A 22,021-nucleotide genomic window follows, 5' to 3' on the forward strand; every position below is an offset into this window, starting at 1 on the left:
TAATAATGCCAATAATAATTATGTTATAATGAAGTAAAATATAAAAGTTAATCAAATGATGATAACTATGACCTTAAAAGCAAGGCTAAAATGATCTGTGATAACATATTGGATGATGTGTATATAATATGATCCATTTTTTGTGCCCCAACTGTATCCAATTTAATGCATAATTTTTTTTTTAATTTACGACTAAAAGGTAGAAAGTCAGTGTGCTTTGTATTCTAATTGGATATGGAATGCAACCGAGGAATTTCAAGGATTTTTATATCATCGAATCAAGATTTAAATTTTGAAATCATTAATCATTACCTTTTATATACTCTATCTCTTATCAATATAATTGTCGTTCTTCTTATATCTGAAATAAAGTTCTCCCATATTTATTTTATTTCTTTGATCAATTACAACCACACACAAAACATAAGCAATGCAACCTCTATTCTTTTTCTTTTCTTTTCTTCTTGGTGCGAGCTGACTGGTGGTGGTTCTGGGATTTTCGGTAAAGCATGTGTTGATTGTGGTTGTCAGTAATTCATGTAGTAATTTTAACGTCTCATTTAATATATGTGAAATAATGATTTTTTGTAAAGGAAATAGGAATAGATAGATCATATCCCTTTGCCATTAATTGGGCTAGCCCAAAATAAGTCCCAGATAAAACATACAGAGTTGGGCCATGATCCAAGGAAAAAGGCTTAAGCACCATTTCACAACCATATTGACTTATTGAGCACTGTTGCATACAAGACAAACCCCATTTTAAAAAAGGTTATTAATGTGAATTGTGTAACTGTGAATGAGCCAAAAAAAACTGAACCGGTAATGCGTCTCAAATCAAGTGTTACAAGGTGTTGTATGCGTTCCATGTAAATAATATTTTAAGCGAATGAATACTTCCACCAATTGCGACACATCTCTTGTTGTGCACTGCAACATAAACCTGCAACTAAAAAAATGATTCATTAGCTTCTTGGAAGTTTTAACGGTTAGTAAATCTTAGAATATTATGATCTCAAAAATGGAAATTATTGTTCCAGATTCACCACACTAACCAATAGTCCAATATTGATTTTTAAATTCATTAATGCTCGCTAAATTTTATTGTTCCATATTCACCACACTAACCAATAGTCCAATATTGATTTTTAAATTCATTAATGCTCGCTAAATTTTATAAAACTTGAGCACATATGCTTTTCAAATTCCAATGGCGTAGCCAGGTTAGTCCAAGAGTGGGTCTTATTAATTAAAGAAGTATCGCTGCAAAGTTTTTGAGTAAATCACATCATTATTCATTTGTTCGTATAGTATTATTTTATTTCTATTATTTTAATTAATCAATTAATTGTTTTATTTTTATCTTAGACGATGTTTAGTTGATTTAGTTCTTGCGAATTTAATCATTTATGTTTGTGTTGATTTTATATTTTTATTGTATGTTTTATATAAATTAGGTTGTTACTTGTTATCATTTGAAGTATTTTGCTACTCGTTCATATTCTATAAATTATTTGGTATACCCTAAAACAAAACTCTAGTTACGCCATTGTCTAATTCACTACTAGTTATATTGTCCTTGATTGTTTTGATTTGTTCATTATGGTGAGGGTATTAAAAACTTGTGCTGCTTGATTGTCGACGAACGATTTACTAATATTTGATGATGTTACTACTGATATTGAATTTGGTCTAAATGATGCCAACAACGGGTTATTTGATTTGATCCATTGAACCATGCTTGGAAATATACGGGAATGGGTCTCCTATAATCGATCCTATCCTAAACCGATCTTGGGTCATGAGGTGACGTCTTATCTAGTTTGTATAATATACATGTTGTTATATATGTGGTGTAATTATTTAGACCATCTTCAACCTTTAACACTATTTTTTTTACACTATATCTATAATTAGAGTGTAAAAGATAAGGTAGACACTAAAGTCCTCCAATCCATTACACTATATTTTAACAATAAAAATAAGATTTTAGGTATATTGTTCTTTATACAACATTAATGTTACATTAAAATCTAACACTATATATAGTGTTACACTAAAATTCAACACTTATATACTGTTAGGTATAATGTGGGATTGGAGCATTATAATTTATAGTGTAAAAGTTAAAATTCAACACTTATATACTGTTAGGTATAATGTAGGGTTGGAGCATTATAATTTATAGTGTAAAAGTAGTTTTTTAGTATAGGGTTGGAGATACCCTTATAGTTTTATATTATCACGTGTTAAACTGCATGTCATTTTAGTTTATGCACATTTGATCATTCCATATAAGTACATTTGTATGGGTTAACATGATGAGAGCAAAGATGTGAGGTCGTTACTTATGTTATGATGTGCTTGTGGGTTGTGGGGAATTACTTTTGGAGGGCATTGAATGCCAAAGACCAACGTATAAATAGGTAGCATTGAATGCCAAAGACCAACGTATAAATAGGTATGTTTAAACATACATTAATCTAGTTATCCTTAAGTGTATATGTGGATTACATTACATGTACGATATTGTGTATATAGTTCCAATTGTTGATACTCCTCCCCCATGTTCATGTATCACGTGTAGAGGCATCCTCGATGTTGTGTAGCCATTGCAAAGTTTGGGAGAACATTAACAAACATATATAAGGGTCACAGAAACCATGTGACACTAATCGTGTTTTTGTATGGTCGAATGCGCAGAAACCTTGTGACACTAATTTTCCACCACGTTCATGAATTTCATGAACACTTTAGTCACTTTGTTATGCATGACATGATATATTTATGCATGATATGATATATTATATATATAAGATAGACACTGATATGTGATAGCATAACAAATACATATATCATTGTATAAAGTATAAACTTTAAACATGCATAATATTTAACAAAGTCTGTGATTATATCTCACTGAAAAGCTCCGAAATGATTTATTTATTGGCAAGGATGAAGTTTTATCAATATTCTAAAGAATTTATTAGATGAAAAACTTATTAAAGCACAACCTCGATACAGGAGATGATAAACTTCTTCATATACATATATATATTCAAATACACAAATTTCATTTGCTTAGTGGGAGTATCATCATTACATATCGCAATTAATTCCGAAAAAAACAGATAAACATTATAAGATCAAGAAGTATACCGATTCCAAAACCCAATCAAACCAACGCATCAGCACCAGCAACAATCTCCAAAATCTCTCCGGTGATCTTGGCCTGACGTCGCCGATTGTAAACCTGCGACAAGTTCTTCTTCAACTCCACAGCATTATCAGTCGCGTTCCCCATAGCAGTCATTCTAGCAGCAAGCTCACTCGCTAAAGACTCCTGTAAAGCCCTCAAGATCTGACTGTTTAGATACAATGGTAGCAAAGCATCGAGAATCTGAACTGGGTCCTGTTCGAATTGCAAGATCGGTGAGAAATCAATGGTTTCAGCCCTCACAACGTCTCGTTCAACGGTCAACTTTCCTTCTTTTGTGGTCAACCGGAAAAACTCGTCTTCAGCTGCGTCAACACAGACTCCATTGATGTCACAGATCTCACCTTTGGGCGATAATGGAAGTAATGTATGAATCACAGGGTCGGATTTGACCAAAGAGACGAATTTTGTGTACAACAGTTCGACTTTATCGACTTCTTCACTTACAAAAAGTGAGAAAACATCATCTGCAATCGCCTGAGCTTCTTTTGCAGTGGGGAGGTTGCTTCCGTCAAGAAACTTATCCACCGGAATGTATGGTCGCCGGGAAAAATAAGAGTTACCTTTTTTGCCAACACTGATGACTACGTATTCAAGTCCAAGAGTTTTGAGTTCACGAATTCTTGCTTCTGCTTTTTTAAGGATCATGTTGTTGAAACCACCGCAGAGACCACGGTCTCCGGTGACCACCACAAGCGCCACCTTCTTCACCGGTCGGACACTGGTAAGTGGGACATCAACGTCTTCTACTTGGAGCTGTTCGTTGATGCTGTAAAGAACTTCAACTAAAGTTTCTGAAAATGGTCTCGCATTCACGACAGCTTCTTGAGCTCTTCTCACTTTCGCAGCTGCAACAAGCTTCATTGCTTCAGTGATTTTCTGGGTGTTCTTCACTGATTCTATACGACCACGAAGCTCCTTCAGACTGCAATTGATCGAGGAAGAAGAAGGTCTGGAATTCGAAATTGATGGATTGGAATTTGGGATTTGAACTGGGCTGATGAACGATCTGAAGGAGAGGGCAGATGAATCGAGTGATGAGGGTTTTGAAGATACCCACATTGTTAGATTCGAGCAAGACATGATGTCCGATTAGGGTTTTCTTCCAGAATTCAACAATGGAGGTTGGGGATGCGTAACGAGTTTTTGTTTCTTGATAAAAATCTTATCTTTTGCTTGTATGGTGGATTGTGTATGTGTGGGAATTTTAGAATGTGGATGAGGCTTTTGAGTGGAGGGAGATGATCAAGATCATGTATATGGATCAGGGGTTTTAAATAAACCCCAGTAAGTTTCATTATTTCTACTTTTGCCACCATACTTTTGTTTTCAACCAACTAAGTGCAAAGTACAAGTCTCTAATGCAAGTTGACAACTTGATAGAATATACTTTTTTTGAAATCCAATATTCTTCCGACAATGGTAAGGTCCAACCTACACTACATAATGTACAGCTTACAATGCACAAGGTACAACACTACATATGCACATTCAAAAGTAGAATGTCATAACAAACATATAAACAAAAGTAAGTTGTTACTTCTTGCATTTATATCTTAGAAAAAAAAAAAAAAAAAATCCCAAATAGGTAACTCAAATAAGAGTGAAAAATGAATCATAATTCCATACACAATAAAGAAAAAACTTCAACAAAAAACAAACTAAAATTACCATTTTGTACATTTTAATCATATATACACATTACATTAATACATCCATCATCACCACCTATGAAATCTCAAAACTTTCCTCACCAATCAACGGACCAACAATCTTATCATATGTTTGACCATCCGGTTTTACCCCTTTGACCATTAAATCATCATGCAATTCAATCACTTTCTCCCTAGAATAGCAACCTACTTTACTCTTTTTAAAAGCATTTGTAACAAGAATTGTATAAGTTATAGAATTTGGAGCAACCTCATTAGCCACCATCATCTCCATAATTTCCCTCCCTTCTTGAATTGATCCAATTTTGCAAAAAAAGTTCACAAGTATATTATATGTCACTTCATTCACTAAATTCCCTTCTTGCATTTGAAAAAACAAATTCAACACCTCATTAATATTCCAATTCGCACAAAAACCATTTAACAAACTATTTAAAGTCACAACATCAAATAACCCGAGTTTCTTTAACTCATCCACCATAATCTTGGCTAAATCCACCGAAAGATTCTTGCATAAACCATCCACAATTGAATTATAGATCACTAAATTTGGTTTCTTGCCCTCTTTTATCATATCATCATAAACCCTAATTGCATTTGATATGCTCCCTTGTTTGCTAAATCCATCAATCATAGAACCATAAGTTACACTATCTAAAGAAAGTCCACGAGCAATCATATCATCAAGAACTTGTTTTACCTTCAATGTTGATTCATTCCCACTTCTAAGAAGATAATGAACAAGGGTGTTTTCCAAGAAAAGATCTTTATCAACAAGATTCTTTCCCACAAGCCATTTATGGTAATCCAGAGCTTCATTTAAGTACCCGTTTCTTGATAATCCAGTAACTAATATAGAATTAGTGAATTTATCGAATAAGATGTTGGTTTTTATCATGTATGATAAGAAAGCAGAAGCTGTTGTGGTGTCACCTTCAAAGAAAAGCCAATGAATGATTGAATTGTAAACAACGTTATTTGGAGCTATGCCTTTATCTACCATATGAGAGCATAACCTAAACGCGTCTTTCTTACACCCTTTTCTCAAATACCCGTTGACTAAAGTTGCATATGTAATTAAATTCGGTTTGATGCCCATTTTCGTCATTTCATCCTTAAGGCTTTCTGCGGATTTCATATTTCCTAACTTGCTATACCCGTTAATGAGACAATTAAAAGTAATGGAATTAGGGCTAATGTACTCCATTGACATGATTCCCATCTTCCTATACAACTTTAAACCCAATTCAATATCACTTATTTTACACGCACCATTGATAATCATATTAAAAGTAACCACATTTGGATGTATTCCTACTTTTAACATTCGGTAGAACATACTAATGGCTTCATATAATCGCATTTCTTTACAAAGGGCATATACAACCAAATTATATGTATAAATGTTCTCTGTATAACCACATGAAATCATTTCGGTATACTTTTTCCAAAAAGAATTTAGCTCATTGGACGTTATAAGATGATTCAGGAAGTTGTTCCAAGCATGAACTGAAACATGAAAGCCCTTTTCCATTCTCAAGTTTATAATCACTTCATGTGCAGAATTCATGTCACCAAACGAAGTACAAGCCCTAATTAATGTATCAAACACATGAGGGCATGAAATCTCGGGATTATAACTGTCCCATAAGCCTTCCAGAACATCTAAATGAGAATAACCCATTGTTTGCAGCAAGTTATTCATAAAAACTAACGCATCGTCGTATCTTCTGGACCTAATCATAACATGTATCAAGATACAAACAGATTCCAGTGATGGAGAAAAGTTCGTTTGCAGTCCAACCCGTTTGTAAAACCCTAAAACTAGCTCTGGTGACATTCGAAATTCTGAAACCACACGATTTACTAATGAGTTTGTGAGATCTGAAGACAATATTTGGTCTAGGAATTTCCATTTTCTTTGCCTTAAATTCACACAAATTGAATTAAAAGCAATATCTTCGGGGTTTGGGAGGTTGAAATGCTTACCAAAGTGAACGCTTCGTGCAGAAATATTACTTCGTAGGAACTTCAGAAACATAGAACCGAGAAAGCCCAAATCAGGTGCGGATTAATGGGGAAGAAGGTGCGTTGTAAAAGCATCAAGTTTGGGAATTGATGAAAGAAAGAGATGATGAAAGCTTCGAAGACATAGCAATAGGGTTTTAGGGGCAAAACCCCTTGTCGAAGCGAAGGTGTAACTTCTCACCAGACTTTTTGAATCCTTCGCAATAAAAAAGAAAATCAATAGTAAGTTTTTTGTTTAAAGAAAATCAACGATTGTCGATTCTATTTCTAACTGATTTTGAATATCAATAGTAAGCTTTTCGTTTATTGGCCCATGAACTTGATTGGCGTTTATTGGCCCGTGAACTTGAATCAACGGTTCTCATACGTAAACGCATAAAAAAAAGTTAATTAGGGTTAAAATATAAGAAAATATTAAATTAACCTCCTATTCCTATCTATGCGTGAGTGTTTGTTTTTGGTAAGTAGATAGAAATTTGAAAGCAGGAAAAATAGAAATTGTAGGTTTTATTTGAATAGAAATTTTAGACAAAAATAATTAACTTCTAAAGGTGTAAAATCAAATAAAAACAAAAAATCTTAAACACTACTTGAAAGCTTTTGGATAAGGAACATTTTGTTAAAAATAAAAGTTAAAAGCTACTATGATTGAAGGAAATTTCTTTTATAAGTTTTTTTTTTTTGGTAAAAATTAAAAGCTAAAAGTTTTCAAAAGCTCCAAACCAAACACACATTTATATCTGATTAAACCTCAATTTTATGTTCTTCTTGAAAAGAACAGTGGCGGATCTTAGTGGAGCATGAGAGTTCCGGGTCACTACTCAATTTTCGGCATGTAGTGTAATTTTTTTTTCTATTAGGTGCATCGGCTTCAAGTACAAGAGACACCCCTACTAAACAGTATGCTTCCGCCACTCGAAAAGACCTTTTATTTTTTTCAATTTTTATTTGGCCAGTCTTGTCATATAGGGATTTTTCGAAAAATATAAAAGTTGAAGGTTTTTCTTTCGAAAAAAAAAACCGAGTGAGTTTTTCTTTTCATAAAGATAAAATAAAAATTAAGAGTTTTTTTTTTGGAAAAAATTAAAAAATACAAGGTTTTTTACAAGGAAAAAAGTAAACTTAAAGTTTAGTTTGAAAAAACTCAATAAAAGATCTTGTAGCCTTTATAAATTTTATGTAAATTTATTATCAGGTAATTAATAATAATCATAGTTATGATATTTTGAAAGATCCAAACTTTCATACTATTTCAAAAAAAAATCTTAAGTTACTTCCTCAAAACATGCTACATGCATATTTATAAAACAATATTTTATATTGATAAAGTGGTTACAAAAGATTGGATACAAACCGAATAAGTTTTATTACATTTCATGTCTACCCAGAAATCTACTATTCATATACATACATGAACATTAAAATGCAGAGAAATAGTAATAACTATTCTAAATCTTTCAGCAGTATAAAACTATATTGGATACTCATCACCTGCAATTGTTAAACATTGATAGGGATAAACGATAACGCTTAGTGAATTCAATAAATAGATACAATATAATCTTATGCCTTATATATACCAATATGACAGAAGCAAAAGGGAACAAGAACAACAATAGCATATGCGTATCAGATGTCAGGCTTTCAATATCAACTCAAGATTTGATTCAAAGATCACATGGTCAAAGATATTACATTTGCTATAAACATATCGAATAAAATAACACGGGAAAATAACCTTGAATAATAACACTGAAAAGCACATAGCACATATAACACATAACATACAATTGTTCCTATATATTGAACTCACCTTAAATTAACTGGGGGTTAAAATAGTAATTTGGACAGCACTTCGGCTTTAAATATGACTTTCTATGTTGAAAACTGGGAGCTTAATTGAAAATCGGGCTCTGCGAAGGTAGGGTTTCAAAACTGAAAAGATAAAATTTTCGGGCTTCTCGGGGGTCTCGGGGCGTGTTTCGGGTGCTAAAATTGATACCGGGGCTTCGGGGAAAGTCAAAATGAAGAAAATATGGAAAAATGGGCCAAAATGGCAATTTTCTAAAATTACCCGGGAGATCTTGCAGACTTCTATTTATAGGGCGAGGGGCTCGGATCCGAGGGCTGAGAAGAGTCCATGTCGCAGCTGCGAGGCTCGGTCAGGAGGGAGAAGCGTGGCTCATGCGAGCTTCGGACATTTGGCAGGAGAAGCGAAGGCCACGAGGCTGCTACGAGGCTTGGACGTGGCACCGGGTGCGAGGCTGGTAGGCGAGACGTGGCTCGCGTCGGATTGGCCACCGATGCGAGACGTGTCTAGTTCTTACTGGACCTCGGCCTCGGCGAATCAGAAGAGGACACGAAGCGGACTCGGCTGCGAGGCACATGTCGGATGCGTATTGGACCGATGCTCTAGGCGAACCGAACTGCGATGCGTGTCGGACACGAGGCAAGATCTCGTGAGGCTGGCACTATTCATGCGAAATTTCTCGGAAATTGAGCCTCGAACTTCTAAAATCATAACTTTTGCATACGAGCTCCCTTTTTTGACATTCTTTATATGCACGCGTAGCTAAAATTACGCTCTACAACTTGCGTTTAGACTTCGTCAGCTAATTTTGACTTTATTTTTAATATTATTATTTTTAACAGACTGGGACAGGAAAATCCGTTAAAAATTCATAACTTCTTCATCTGACATCCGTTTTTGTCAGACTTTTTACCGTTGTACTACAAATGACGAAACCTTAGATTCTCGTTTAGGATGTATCGGTCAAATATCGCTCGATCTAAAATTCAAGTTTTTAGTTGTCTACTGCTAAGTTGAAACTTCGAAAAATCATAACTTCCACATACGAAGTCAGATTTTGGCGTTCTTTTTATCGAATTTCTCGGTTTAACGAATACTACGACTTTCATTTAGATCACTAAGGCTAAAAAATAGTTTATCAAAAAACTCACTTTTTACGTCATTCGACATCGTGTCAGTTTTATCGCGGATCTACGGTTGGTCATAACTTCTTTGTTATAACTCGGATTTCGACGAGGTTTTCGCCTACAAGTTTCTAACGAGATGATTTACAACTTTCAATAATAAAACTTTATTTATTTCAAAATTTATATTTTCGCTAAATTTCACTATTTGGCTTTTAATTGGAATCTCATAAGACTTCCAATATTTTCTGAGTGATTCTAAACATAGTTTTACTTCATTTCTAGTAAAAACCATCTTGTTAGAACTCAACACTTAATTTCACATAGTATTTCACAATTTTATTCATTATAAAACACGATTTCAAAACGTTTATGTTACATATTTGTTACAAAATGATAAGGCAATGGAGACCATTTGAAAAATTGTTGATTCTATTTTGATGTAATTTAACTATAAAAGTCGATATAACATATTTAATAGACCAGTGCCATTAAATTAATGGAAAATGATTTAGAAGGGTAATGAACTTTTTTTTTGTTTATATTTAGTTCCTTTTTGTACACCATATACTATAACACCCGTTTTCCAAAAGTATCAGCTAAAGACTTAAAGAGATCTAAGATAGGGCATTTGGATAAAAACCCTATGTCACGACGTGGTGCATGGATGACCACGACATAACATGGTTAATGAATAGTGTAATTCTGGTGAGCATCGTGATGTGGCAAAAGGGTGGGCATGACGTGGTGGTTGTTGTAGCCCAAGCCTATGATTTTTCGGGTTTCTCCCATATTTAAGGACCTTAACTTTATGGTTAGGTCATTCTCTTTAGCCTCCACCCTCGTATCTCGAAACACTACCCCTCCTTTGAGTGTTATTTAGGTGTTCTTGGTCATTTAAAGGCTCATTTCTCATGTCTTGGTGTTGAGCTTGAAGATCAAGTTGCTTGCAAAGTGTTTTAGTGAAGAGCTCAGTTATAAATCCAGGAAAGTGACTTCACTTCTGGACCTTTGTGAGTAAAAATCTTCCATGTTGACCTTTAGCTTGTTAGATCCCGTAGTTTGCTTATAGTTGTCATTTTTGGTCATTTTGAGCTTGTGTTTTGGACTTGAGTGAGCTCCAACACCTTTTGAGCTTATTATATCACCTCACTATCTTGTTGGATTTGGAAAGTTGGTATCTTAATCTTTTCCTTGGAACCATGCATGTTTTGTGAAGGATTTATGTTATTTTGGAGTTAGGGTTGTAGATCTTGCATTGGGATGAAGTCCTAATGGATAAAGTTGAACTTTATCCGATAAGTCATTGAAAAGGATTAAATCTGAAATTTTGGGCTTTAATTTGAAGGGATTAAGCACCTAATGAAGGAAATGACATTCTGACATTGACCACGACGTGCCCAAGGAATGACCACTACATGGTGGAGTCCATCCTCACGATTGTTTTGTCCAGACATGACCACGGCATAGCCAAGGAGGGCCCACGACGTGGTGATGTCCTGCATGTTGACTATTTTGTCTGGACATGCCCACAACATGGCCAAAAGGTCTCCATATCATGGTGATTGTTGACTTTTTTTACCGTTGACTATTGACTTTGTTGACCTTTGATCGTTGCCTTTTGACCAAGTTTGACCTAGGGTCAAACCTGAAGGATTTAGGTTATTGATTGAATAATTATCTTTATATGGTGAATAGTTGGTCTGATTGATTAATCGGTGCAAGGAGTGAGAGTGTTAATGTGTGTTCCCCGGTTCTTCGGTTTAGGTGAGTCTTCTCACTATTCCACGTACAACATTGTATATCCATTGTATGATATGATAAATGTACTATTAGAGTACGAGTATGATAGTTATCTAGGGTAATTCCTTGTTATGTATGTGTAGTATGAGACACTTAGTGTCATGGTATGTTAGATTGGTAAGGTCTTGCATGTTGATTGTATGATATTGTTAGGTGTCATGATTAGATAAGGTGATGATATTATTGTTTGCTCATTAAGGGTTGTAAGTAGTTAAGTTAGATAGCCTAAGAACTCATGGTATAAAGCCTTATTGCAATGTTCTTGTTTGATTGTTTGCTTTCGGGTGGATCATTTATTCGACTATCTATCTGATCTCTTACTACATATGACTTTATGTCTTGTATGGAAGACCAAGATTTTTCCCCTAGCACTTGCAGGTTTGGGTTGGTCCAGTTATTTAGGTTGGGTTGGACCTGTTATACTCTTGGTTTGGGCCCGTATGTATGATATATGTATATGGATAGGAGATTTGGTTGTTTGGCGTTGGAGACTAGAATTTACATGGATGCATTGTATATATGGTGAAATATATGGTATACTAGGGAACTCACTACGTTTTATGCTTACAGTTGTGGATTAAATGTTTGCAGGTTGTTCGCGAGAAGAGCTTGACGGGACTGTACACACACAACAAAGATATTCATTTTCGTAGTTTTGTAATTTAACTCTGATAATTTATAGCTTTAACAAACGAATGATACTCAATAATCGCTGATATAAAGGTGTTTAATGGTTTAATCTATTTAAAAAAATGAAAAATCTCTTGTAATTTTTGGGACGTTACATATACCATCGGACTTGTTCACATATTACCCTTGCGACCTACTATTTTAGGTAAAATGGTAATATTTAAATAGTTTTAACAAGTTGAATGATATATAGTGTACAAAAAGAAAATAACTAAATATAACAAAAAAGGACCCCCCCCCCCCAAACACCTCCTCAACTATCTCCACTATCACCGCCACATCCTCTATCATCGCCTCCGTCACTATCACTGCCTCCACCTTTGTGTTTATCATCGTCACTCCCTTCACCACCACCACCTCTACCAACACTATCACCACCACCAACAACAACATTAGTAACAGATGAAGAGGCGACGATAGAGGTGGTAACATAGGCGATGATAAAAGTGGTGGTGGCGGTGGTTATTATGGCTATTGGCGGAGGTAGACATAGAGGTGGAGTTGGACGAGGTAATGGGTGAGGAATTTGTGGTGGTTGGCTGACAGCTGAAACGCTAACTAATAAATAAATATATATGTTAAATATGACTTGAGCATTTGGAGCATTCTCATGGAGCATTTAGAGCACTTAGAACTCAATGGAGCACTTAAGGTTCATGGAGCTTATGACAAAGGAACAAATCATCTGAGAAGGGAATGAATCATCTGACAAAGGAACGAATCAAGTGCCAAAGGAACGGATAATCTAAAAGGGGGTTTAGAGCAACTTGGACCAACATGGGGCAACATGGGCCAACATGTTGAGCCAAGTGAAGATGTTAAGCCAAGTGAGGTTATTGAGCCAACATGGAGAATTTGCATCACCCTTGGGAGATGTTGAGCCAAGCATGAAAGATGTTATGCCATCCTTGCATATGATGGGCCAACATCGTACATGATGCACCGTTGTAACATTCGATTCTGGTGGTATGTTTCTTTTTTAACCCTTAATATAAAATTTCTCTTATTTTAGTCCCTAGCTCAGTACGCGGGGGTGTACTCTATGAGTACAATGAGCGTACTGGCTCGTTGGTTGGATTGTGGATGTACCCACATACGTTGGGCGTATATGGGAGTACGCAGGGCGTATGCAATGGAGGGGAAAACCCTAATTTTTAGGGTTGGTGCCCTATTTAAACAACTTATGACACCCTTAGACCTCCTTATGATCAACCTCCATCTCTCTATACCCTAAGATCAAAACCCTAAATTTCATTTATAAGATTTGATCTTGGAAGAGAGTTTTGGTGGTGTTTTTGGTGAAGTTAAGGAAGAAGAACACTTGGGGGTTACTTGGGAGTGGATTGAGCTTGTAGATCCATAATCATCTTTGCAAGATATTTGAGGTATAAATCTCTCAACTTGATGGTTTCTTATTCTAGATCCAATTTAGGGTGTTATTTGTGCATTTTTGGGTCATTTAAGCCATATTTGAGATTATGGTGTACTCCAGAAGCCATGGATGTTAGATCTTAGCACCTTTGAGGTCCCTTGTCCATAAAATGCAATCTTTATGAGTTATATGGGTCCATGCATGTGTTAGGATCCTTAATATGGTTCTTTTTGAAATTAGTGAGTTCCCCAAAATACCACATATAGCACATATTAGACACTCGAGGCTATAACTCTGTGGACCCTCTGGTCCTAACTCTGTGAACCTTCCGGTTCTAACTCTATAAACTCTGAAACATACATAACATAAATCACATAGAAATAATGAAGTGTATCACATCATATAAATAACATACAAAATACTCTGTCACATAACTCTAATTACCACTCTACGTAAAGTATAGTGAGAAGACTCTCCTCGGATGAAGAACAACTCCTATAAACACTCCTGCTACGCACCGGCCTCTAACTCTATGCCAAACCCACAATAATCTCAATTAGGAGCTAAGTCCAACCTCTCACTTATAGGGTCTAAAGATAGGCCACCTACCAGCCCATTAATGCCCTAAGCCTATTTGGCCCACCAAGGCCCAATAATAAATGGGCTTCCCCGAGGCCTAAACTTCAATCTATAAGACAAACCCAACACAAGGGTCCAAGGCTTAATTATAATATTCTCTACTCATAGTCTCAATTACACAACCCAAAGGTTCAGGTCCAACATCTAAGGCACACAACAAAGTCTAGCCCAAAAGCCCACAGGGGGTTACGCGGGGCGTACCCCTTTGGTATGCTTAGCGTACTCCAGCGTGCATGAATCTGATCGGGGACCTCAACCCGGTACATGGGGAGTACTCGAATTACGTGGGGCGTACTCTCAGTTTGCTAGATTTGTTTCCCTTGGTCTTAACCCGTTAAGACCTTAGCCCATCTCTTAGATCTAGGCTCCCTAACAGTCCTTATTCCATAAAGTCAGAGACTTTTAGCCTTTTCATGGCTGATGTGAACACAACACACAAAATACTCCTTCTTTTTACTCATTAAGCTCTCCACTCATGCATGACTTGATCTTAACCTTCAAGATCTCATTTTTATGAAACTACTCCATCAAAAACACTCAAAAGGATGAATAATGGGCTCTGGAATTTAACAACTCACAAAGCTTCAAGCTTTGGGACCAATAACCCTAAAATGGACCATACTAAGCATAAATCAAAAGGAGTATGAAAGCTCTGAACTTTATACCTTCATTTGATGCTCCATCCCCATGAAAGCTCAGATCCAAAGTTTGAACTGTAACTCTTTTCCCTTTTATGCTCCTTCTTCACTTCAAAGACTTCACAAAGTCATCCTCAAGGGCCCTCATGCACTCATAACCCTCATAGACGAGGATTAAAGGTTTTGGAAGGTTTATTCTCTAGGGTGGGTGGCCAGGAATGAGGCTATCTCATTCTTTATATAGGGTCACTCAAAATATTAGGGTTCCCACTATGCGCCTAGTACGCCCAGCGTACTGGGTGGCTCTTGCTTAAGGATCACGCGCACATGTACGCTAAGCGTACACATATGTACGCCCAGCGTACTCCGCTGCAACATTTCTCAACTTAGGGGCTCTTATTGCTAAAACTCCAAACTTCCTTAGCTCCCTTGATGCAACTATGATTCCAAAGATTCGCATATCTATGGAAAGGTGACAAGATGACCTACGCTTCTAGCAACTTGCCGCAATCCGAGATCTCCTCATTCCCAACTTGTGGCCCACGATCCCTGACCACGGACAATTCGAAACAGGATGTTACACCTATTTTTGGTAAATGAATATTTTTTTGAAAAGTTACCGTTTAGGTGAAAATCTAAAACGGATATAAAAGCAAACGTCGGCATGACGTAGGCTTCAAACTTTTTCACCGTGGTCTCACAAATTCGAAAAATGTCTAATAATTACGATGACTCTGCGGCGGCGACACTGTTGAAGGTCATCACTAGCCTAATAGAATCAATGTTATTGTCTAGGAGAAGTTAGCATGTTTTAGAATGATCTGGAAGATTCTAAAACATTATGGAATACTATGAAGGAGTCTAGAAGACGTCAGAAGACTCTAGAATACTCTAGACCGACATGGAAGACCCTGGAAGGTTATGGATCATTCTAGAAGACATTGGAACGTCCTAGACCTCTCCAGAACATTATAGAACATTTTAGAAATATATAAAAGTTTTTAATAGATATAGAATACGATAGAAAGTTCTAGAATAGTCATGAATGTATGTAGATGTAGAACCTTCCTATATGGAGGTGGAAACACCTATAAATAGGTGTGGAGCTTATTTGCTCCAAACTAATCCCAACATCCAAGTATCCAAGAAACGTCTCAAAGAAAGCAAAGTGTGTAGTAGTCTCTCAAAATGTAAGTTCTTCTTAAGTGTCTTAATAAAATCCTTGTTGTTTCCCATATAAAGAGTCGTGTTCAACAATTTGGTATCAGAGCGAGGTTTCTTGATAGTGAGAACGAGTGATTCTCTTTGTATCATGAGTAGTCTGTGACTCTGCAAGTTTGGTGTCGAAAGTAGCTTGTTTGGTATTACCAAGGTACTGCCAACATGATGGGTGATCTCCAAGTTGTTAGAGGAATCAAGAAACTAAACAACAACATCTACAAAATGTGGGAAACATGTATGAAGTCCTACTTACAAGGACAAGATCTATGGGAGGTTGTTGACGGAAGCGAAACTACGCCACCAGAGTAAGATGTTAACTGTGCTTTGCGCAAATGGAAAATCAAAGCAGGCAAAGTAATGTTTTTCTTGAAGACCACAATCGAAGAAGAGATGTTGGAGCATATTCGGGACGAGAACACACCGAAAGAAGCTTGGACACGTTTGTGATGCTTTTCTCAAAGATGAATGATACGAGACTACAACTTTTTGAGAACGAGCTATTATCAATCTCACAACGCGACATGACGATTGCTCAATATTTCCACAAGGTCAAGTCAATATGCCAGGAGATTACTGAACTAGATCTGCAATTTGTCATTGTAGAAGCTCGAATGAAGAGGGTCATCATCCATGGACTAAGGCCAGAATATAGAAGCTTCGTTAATTCTGTACAAGGATTGCCCGTTCAACCATCACTTGTAGAGTTTAAGAATTTGTTGACCGGCTAAGAAAATGGGAGGCATCATGCTAAAGTGTGAAGAGGAAGCACTCTATACAAGCAAAAGTCGAAGGAATTTCAAGCCACCTTCTAAAGAAGGATACAAAAATGCTGACAAAGGGAAGAGTCATCAAGGAACCTCACAACCATAGAGATATCAAAAGACCAACAATAAGATTGCTTAGGGGAGGAGGTTCGAAGGCAACTGTAACAATTATGGAAAGTGGGGCCATATGTCCAAGGATTGTCGGTCAAAGAAAAAGTATGTGGAAAACAATGTAGTAACTTCCAAAAAGGACGTAGAGGATGAATGGGATGCTGAGGCACTATTTGCTATAGAAGAAAATAAGACTAAAAGAGGAAGGTTAATGTTCGTGGAGACCAGGGTAAATGGAGGATACACCAAGGCATTGGTAGATACAGGTGCATCTCATAATTTCCTTGCTGAAGATGAAGCTAGGAAGTTAGGCATCAAATACACCAAAAATCCATGCCAGTTGAAAGTCATCAACTCTTTATCCGAACCTATCATTGGTGTTGCATATGGAGTACCTCTTAAAATAGCAGAATGGGAAGGTACCATAGACTTGATAGTGGTGCATATGGATGACTATCACATTGTATTGGGAATGGATTTCCTAGATAACGTATGACTATGATCATTTGAGAGAGATAATACCATGCGTATCACTAAGGGTTCAATAATTCACATTGTACGATTGAAGAGAAATATGATTGGTTCCTGAATCCTATCAACTATGCAACGCGACAAAGCTCTCACTAAGAGTGAGACAAAGTTTATGACAACCTTGAAGGAGGAAGTTGTTCCTTCAAAGATGACATTCCAAAGGAGAATAAGAACATGATGTCACCAGAGTTACATAAAAAGTGGCATCTTAGATAAAAAAAAAATGGAACATGTGATGGAGAAACTGGATAAGGAGAATAAGAAGAAAAACACATTAACTCGTAAGAGCAGAGTAAAGTATCTCAAACAAGCAACATCTAAACGAGATGATCAGATCAATAAGGGATCTGCTGCCCTCACGGCTTTAAAACGCGTTGTGATAGGGAAGGTATCCACACCCCTTATAAAGAATGCTTAGTTCTCCTTCCCAGCCGATGTGGGATCAGATCTAACCCACTTTCGTCTGTCTTTTTACTGTTTTTTTCCTATTAATGAGATCTTCAACTCTCATTTAGGTTGCGTAAGCCAAAAACCGCTCGAACTAAAATTCAAGTTTCGGGTCGTGCACTGCTAAGCCGAATCTTAGAAAAATCATAACTTCCTCAAATGAAGTCAGATTTGGGCGCCCTTTTTATGGATGTTCTCGGTTTAACATATACTACAAATTTGGTTTAGATCACTAAGGCTAAAAATCCCTTTATCATAAATTCACTATTTACGTCTCCCGGTGTCGTGCCGGTTTTGCCGTAAAACTTCGGCGAGCCATAACTTCTTCGTTATAACTCGGATTTTGGCATTCTCTATATCCCTGGAATCTTTTTTTCGACCACTACAACTTTATATAAAGATATCGGGCTTATCCCATACTTTAATTTTGACGCTTATTTTTATTCTTTATTAATTATACATTTATAATTAAATAATAAGCATATAAATACACATAATTCACATAATACTCAAATATTTCATCTTTATTACTTCAAAAAGAGTTACAAGAGTTGACCTAAACTATTACATTGACAAATATGCTTAGCCCTGAAACACGAGCGTTGCAATTCTCTCCCCCTTAGGATGATTCCGTCCCGGAATCATGCATCAGCAAACAGATGTGGATAGCGACTCATCATGTCATCCTCTGTTTCCCAAGTGAGATTCGGCCCATTCAAATGTTTCCATCGGACTAGCACTAAGGAGACCATCTTGCGTCGTAACTTTTTCGTCTTACGGTCAAGTTACGGATTTTAGAAGTCGGAAGTGTACTGTGCGAAAATGGGTGATGTGGCACAATCTTGGCCATTGCTTTCTCCCCAAGGCTTGCCATCAGATGGTGACATGTGGCACCAAGTTCAGCCACATTTCACCCTATAAATACCACATCTTCCACCCTCATTTTCTTCATACCTTTCTCATTCTTTCTTCTCTTTACTCTCTCTCTAGAACCTCTCTCTAGCCCCCGAAACCCCCCGAAAAGCCTAGGGAACCTACCTAGCACGAGGCGGAAGCCTCGGAGTGCTCGACGGCTCCGAGAAGAAGAGCTTTTCAGCTCGGGAACACTGCTCCAAGCAAAGCCCGGTTTTCTATAAAAACCCATTGTAAGTGAGCTACGTCTATGCTATTTTTAATATAGCATTTATTTAATTATAGTAACGTTATTAGCAACTTATAATAAGTACTTGGGATATTATTATGGGTTATATAAGTATTGTTTGACGCTTATATAATAGTAATAATAGCTAGACTATTAATTAGTCTCGGCGAATAATAGACTAAACTCTAGTGGTAATAATACTAGGCTTCGTCGAAGGAAATTGTTTTTAAGAAGCGAAGCGCTGTCTGAGTTCGGATTCACCACCTTTTCAGGTGAGTGCATAGTTACTTTCATCTTACACATAGATATGAAGTATTTTATATATTACGTGCTATGTGTGCATATTATCTGCATACTTGTTATCTATGCTGGATGAATGTTTTTTTATACAAGTTTTAAATGATTTAAACTGTATATGTATTTTATATCTACAAAAATGTTGGGGTAAAACATGGGTAGATGTAATAAGACGATGTGTGATAAAATGATGAGAGACCTCAATGTTGTTGTTGTTGTTGTTGATCTAGTCATCTAGCGGAGTATAGATGACGACCACAGACTCTTCTCGACAGTCTAGTGGAACGCTGGCAGGCTCGCAACCTGTAGGTGTTGTGAATGATGTGTTCACCGGTGTACTCCATCCCCCACATGGTTGCCTTTAGGACATTTATTGTTGAGGAATCCCCTTAGCAGTAGTGTCCATCCTAATGATGATCCTTAAGATAGGTCCCTTATGATAGGTGTTTAGGGACGTAATGTGAGGATAATGGGAACGGGTAATCGGGTTATTGTTGATTGATGGAATTAATAAACTTATTTATTATGGGTTGAAAACCCTATGTGCTCACCAGACTCCCAAGTCTGACCCATTCAGTTTTATGTATTACAGGTAGTGGCGCTTGAGCATAGATATGATGTTTGGACGAGGGATTACGGATATAGGCTTGTAGATATGAAATAATGTAGTAAGGCTTATATTGTACTGTTTATGCTTTTGATCTGTACGATCATGACATCCCAAGTCTTTTAATGAAATACATTTCTATGGAAATGCTTTTGATAAATCTTTATCATATTTTGTTTTGGGACAAATTTCGCAACACTTTTATTTAAAATACTACTCTGATTTTTAAACAAAGCATAAACAAAATCGGTCTTTTCTGGCCGTGATTTTGGGGATGTCACAAATTTGTAAGAAAAATGGAAAAAGAAAAGGAAAGTCATGACCTTATAGAGTTATTTCGTTTTAATTGAGGTTTGGTATTGGAATTCAAGTACCCTTAGGCAGTTGTTTAGTTCATGGAATGTTATTTGTAGGAAATGAAATAGCATCCAACTTTAAAAGAAAAATGTTGATATATTCAAACTAAAATAAGAATAATAAAATGTTCAAAGCATAGTGTCCTAATAAGATAATATGAAAATATAGAATATGAAGAAATGAAAGTAAGATGCAAAAGAATATAAGTATATTGCTATTAATATTAATATTATGGGTAAACAAGATAATGGATGTTTTCTAACTTTCATGTTACATATTGATATTGTTTGTCATTACTATCAGTAAAATATGTAAGTACAGAAATGTAAATGCATTTCCACAAGTTTTGATGGTTGTATTGCATCTTTTTGTTGAAAATCTTGTATTTTTATTATGTGAAATTCATGGGAACACAACTGAAAGTTTTTCTTGATGTGGGGTTGTTTTCTCTATCTATAAATTTCTGAAAATTTTCTGTGAAAACCACACAAGTATCAACCAATCATCAAACAATACACCATTGATAATTCAATTGTATTGCATAAACATACATACGACTCTCTTTTGGTGAAAACTCCATATTTTCATGAGAAATTGACGGGAGATATTTTTTTTAATAATATTGATGTTTAAAATTTTCTTGAAATATCAAGCAAGCATGAAAATTTTGCTTCACGTGGTTTATTATTTTATTGTGACCTTTAAAATATTCTAAGAAATATCAAATAAGTACGAATAGTCGAACCGTGCATACTCTCTAACTCTTCATTGATAACTGTGTACTACTGGCGCACAGTTGTTGTCTCTTTTTGTTGAAAATTCCTTATATTTAGTTATGGGAACATGATGGGGATACAATGCTTTCTTGTTGTGGGGTTCTTTTCTTTATTTTTAAATGTTTTAACTCTTTCTGTACCATATAAAAGTACATTTTTCGAGTTTCCGGTTATACAATATAGTTTTGCAAATATTTTGTCGAAATTTTCATTCCAAGAACCAAATTCCATACGTAAAAAAACATTAATATGTGAGTTAAACTAATTGGCTTCTTATCTTATCTTCTGATTAAAAAATAGATAGGTCAAAATTGAATATAAGCATCTAATTTGATTTTTTTCTTCCTGATGGTTTTTTATCCGATTAACAAGTATGTCAACATCGAATATAAGGATCTAACTTTTAGACATTTCCTTAAACAAATTGTTGATCGCGCATGTTAATTATATAACTTAAAAGACAACTACTATAATTTGTGCAATGGTCATTATGCGGCGTATGTAAGATATACTATGTTATATTGTGTTTGGCAAACATTCAACCGATACTATGATACCAATGCAAAATTTGAGTTATTTATCATTGGGAGAACGATTTACACTTGGTCTCTTTTTTTTAGTAGAAGACATGATCGTTCTTCTCATATTTATCATAAAAAACAAACCTAATATGTTTGTCTGTCATGCCTAAGTCAAAGAGTGTACCTTTCAGTTTGTCTTTCCGAAGGGGTCGTTATGTAACTTTTTTAATTGGGAATATGGTTTTTCTCACACA

At 36.0% G+C, this 22,021-nt stretch overlaps 2 protein-coding genes across 3 annotated transcripts; both read right to left on the reverse strand.

The window, feature by feature from the left end:
* Positions 1-3,028: 3,028 nt before the first annotated feature.
* Positions 3,029-4,454, reverse strand: ATPC1 (ATPase, F1 complex, gamma subunit protein). Its single transcript, XM_078965194.1, has one exon. The coding sequence runs from the start codon at positions 4,298-4,300 to the stop codon at positions 3,176-3,178; it is 1,125 nt and encodes a 374-aa protein (XP_078821320.1). The 5' UTR covers positions 4,301-4,454; the 3' UTR covers positions 3,029-3,175.
* A 396-nt stretch (positions 4,455-4,850) lies between these two features.
* LOC145006095 (Pentatricopeptide repeat (PPR) superfamily protein) lies at positions 4,851-7,134 on the reverse strand. Of its 2 annotated transcripts, XM_078965193.1 has the most exons (2): positions 6,880-7,134; positions 4,851-6,738 (listed from the first exon to the last, which is right to left on the reverse strand). In XM_078965193.1, exons 1-2 carry the CDS (start codon positions 6,929-6,931, stop codon positions 4,946-4,948), a joined length of 1,845 nt encoding a protein of 614 aa, XP_078821319.1. In that variant the 5' UTR covers positions 6,932-7,134; the 3' UTR covers positions 4,851-4,945. The 2 variants fall into 2 exon arrangements, with proteins under 2 accessions (XP_078821319.1, XP_078821318.1); XM_078965192.1 differs by having other exon boundaries at positions 4,851-7,134.
* Positions 7,135-22,021: the final 14,887 nt, after the last annotated feature.

The sequence above is a fragment of the Lactuca saligna genome, chromosome 7 (genome assembly GCF_052625555.1).
Source record: "Lactuca saligna cultivar CGN05327 chromosome 7, ASM5262555v1, whole genome shotgun sequence".
NCBI classification, from domain to species: Eukaryota; Viridiplantae; Streptophyta; class Magnoliopsida; order Asterales; family Asteraceae; genus Lactuca; species Lactuca saligna.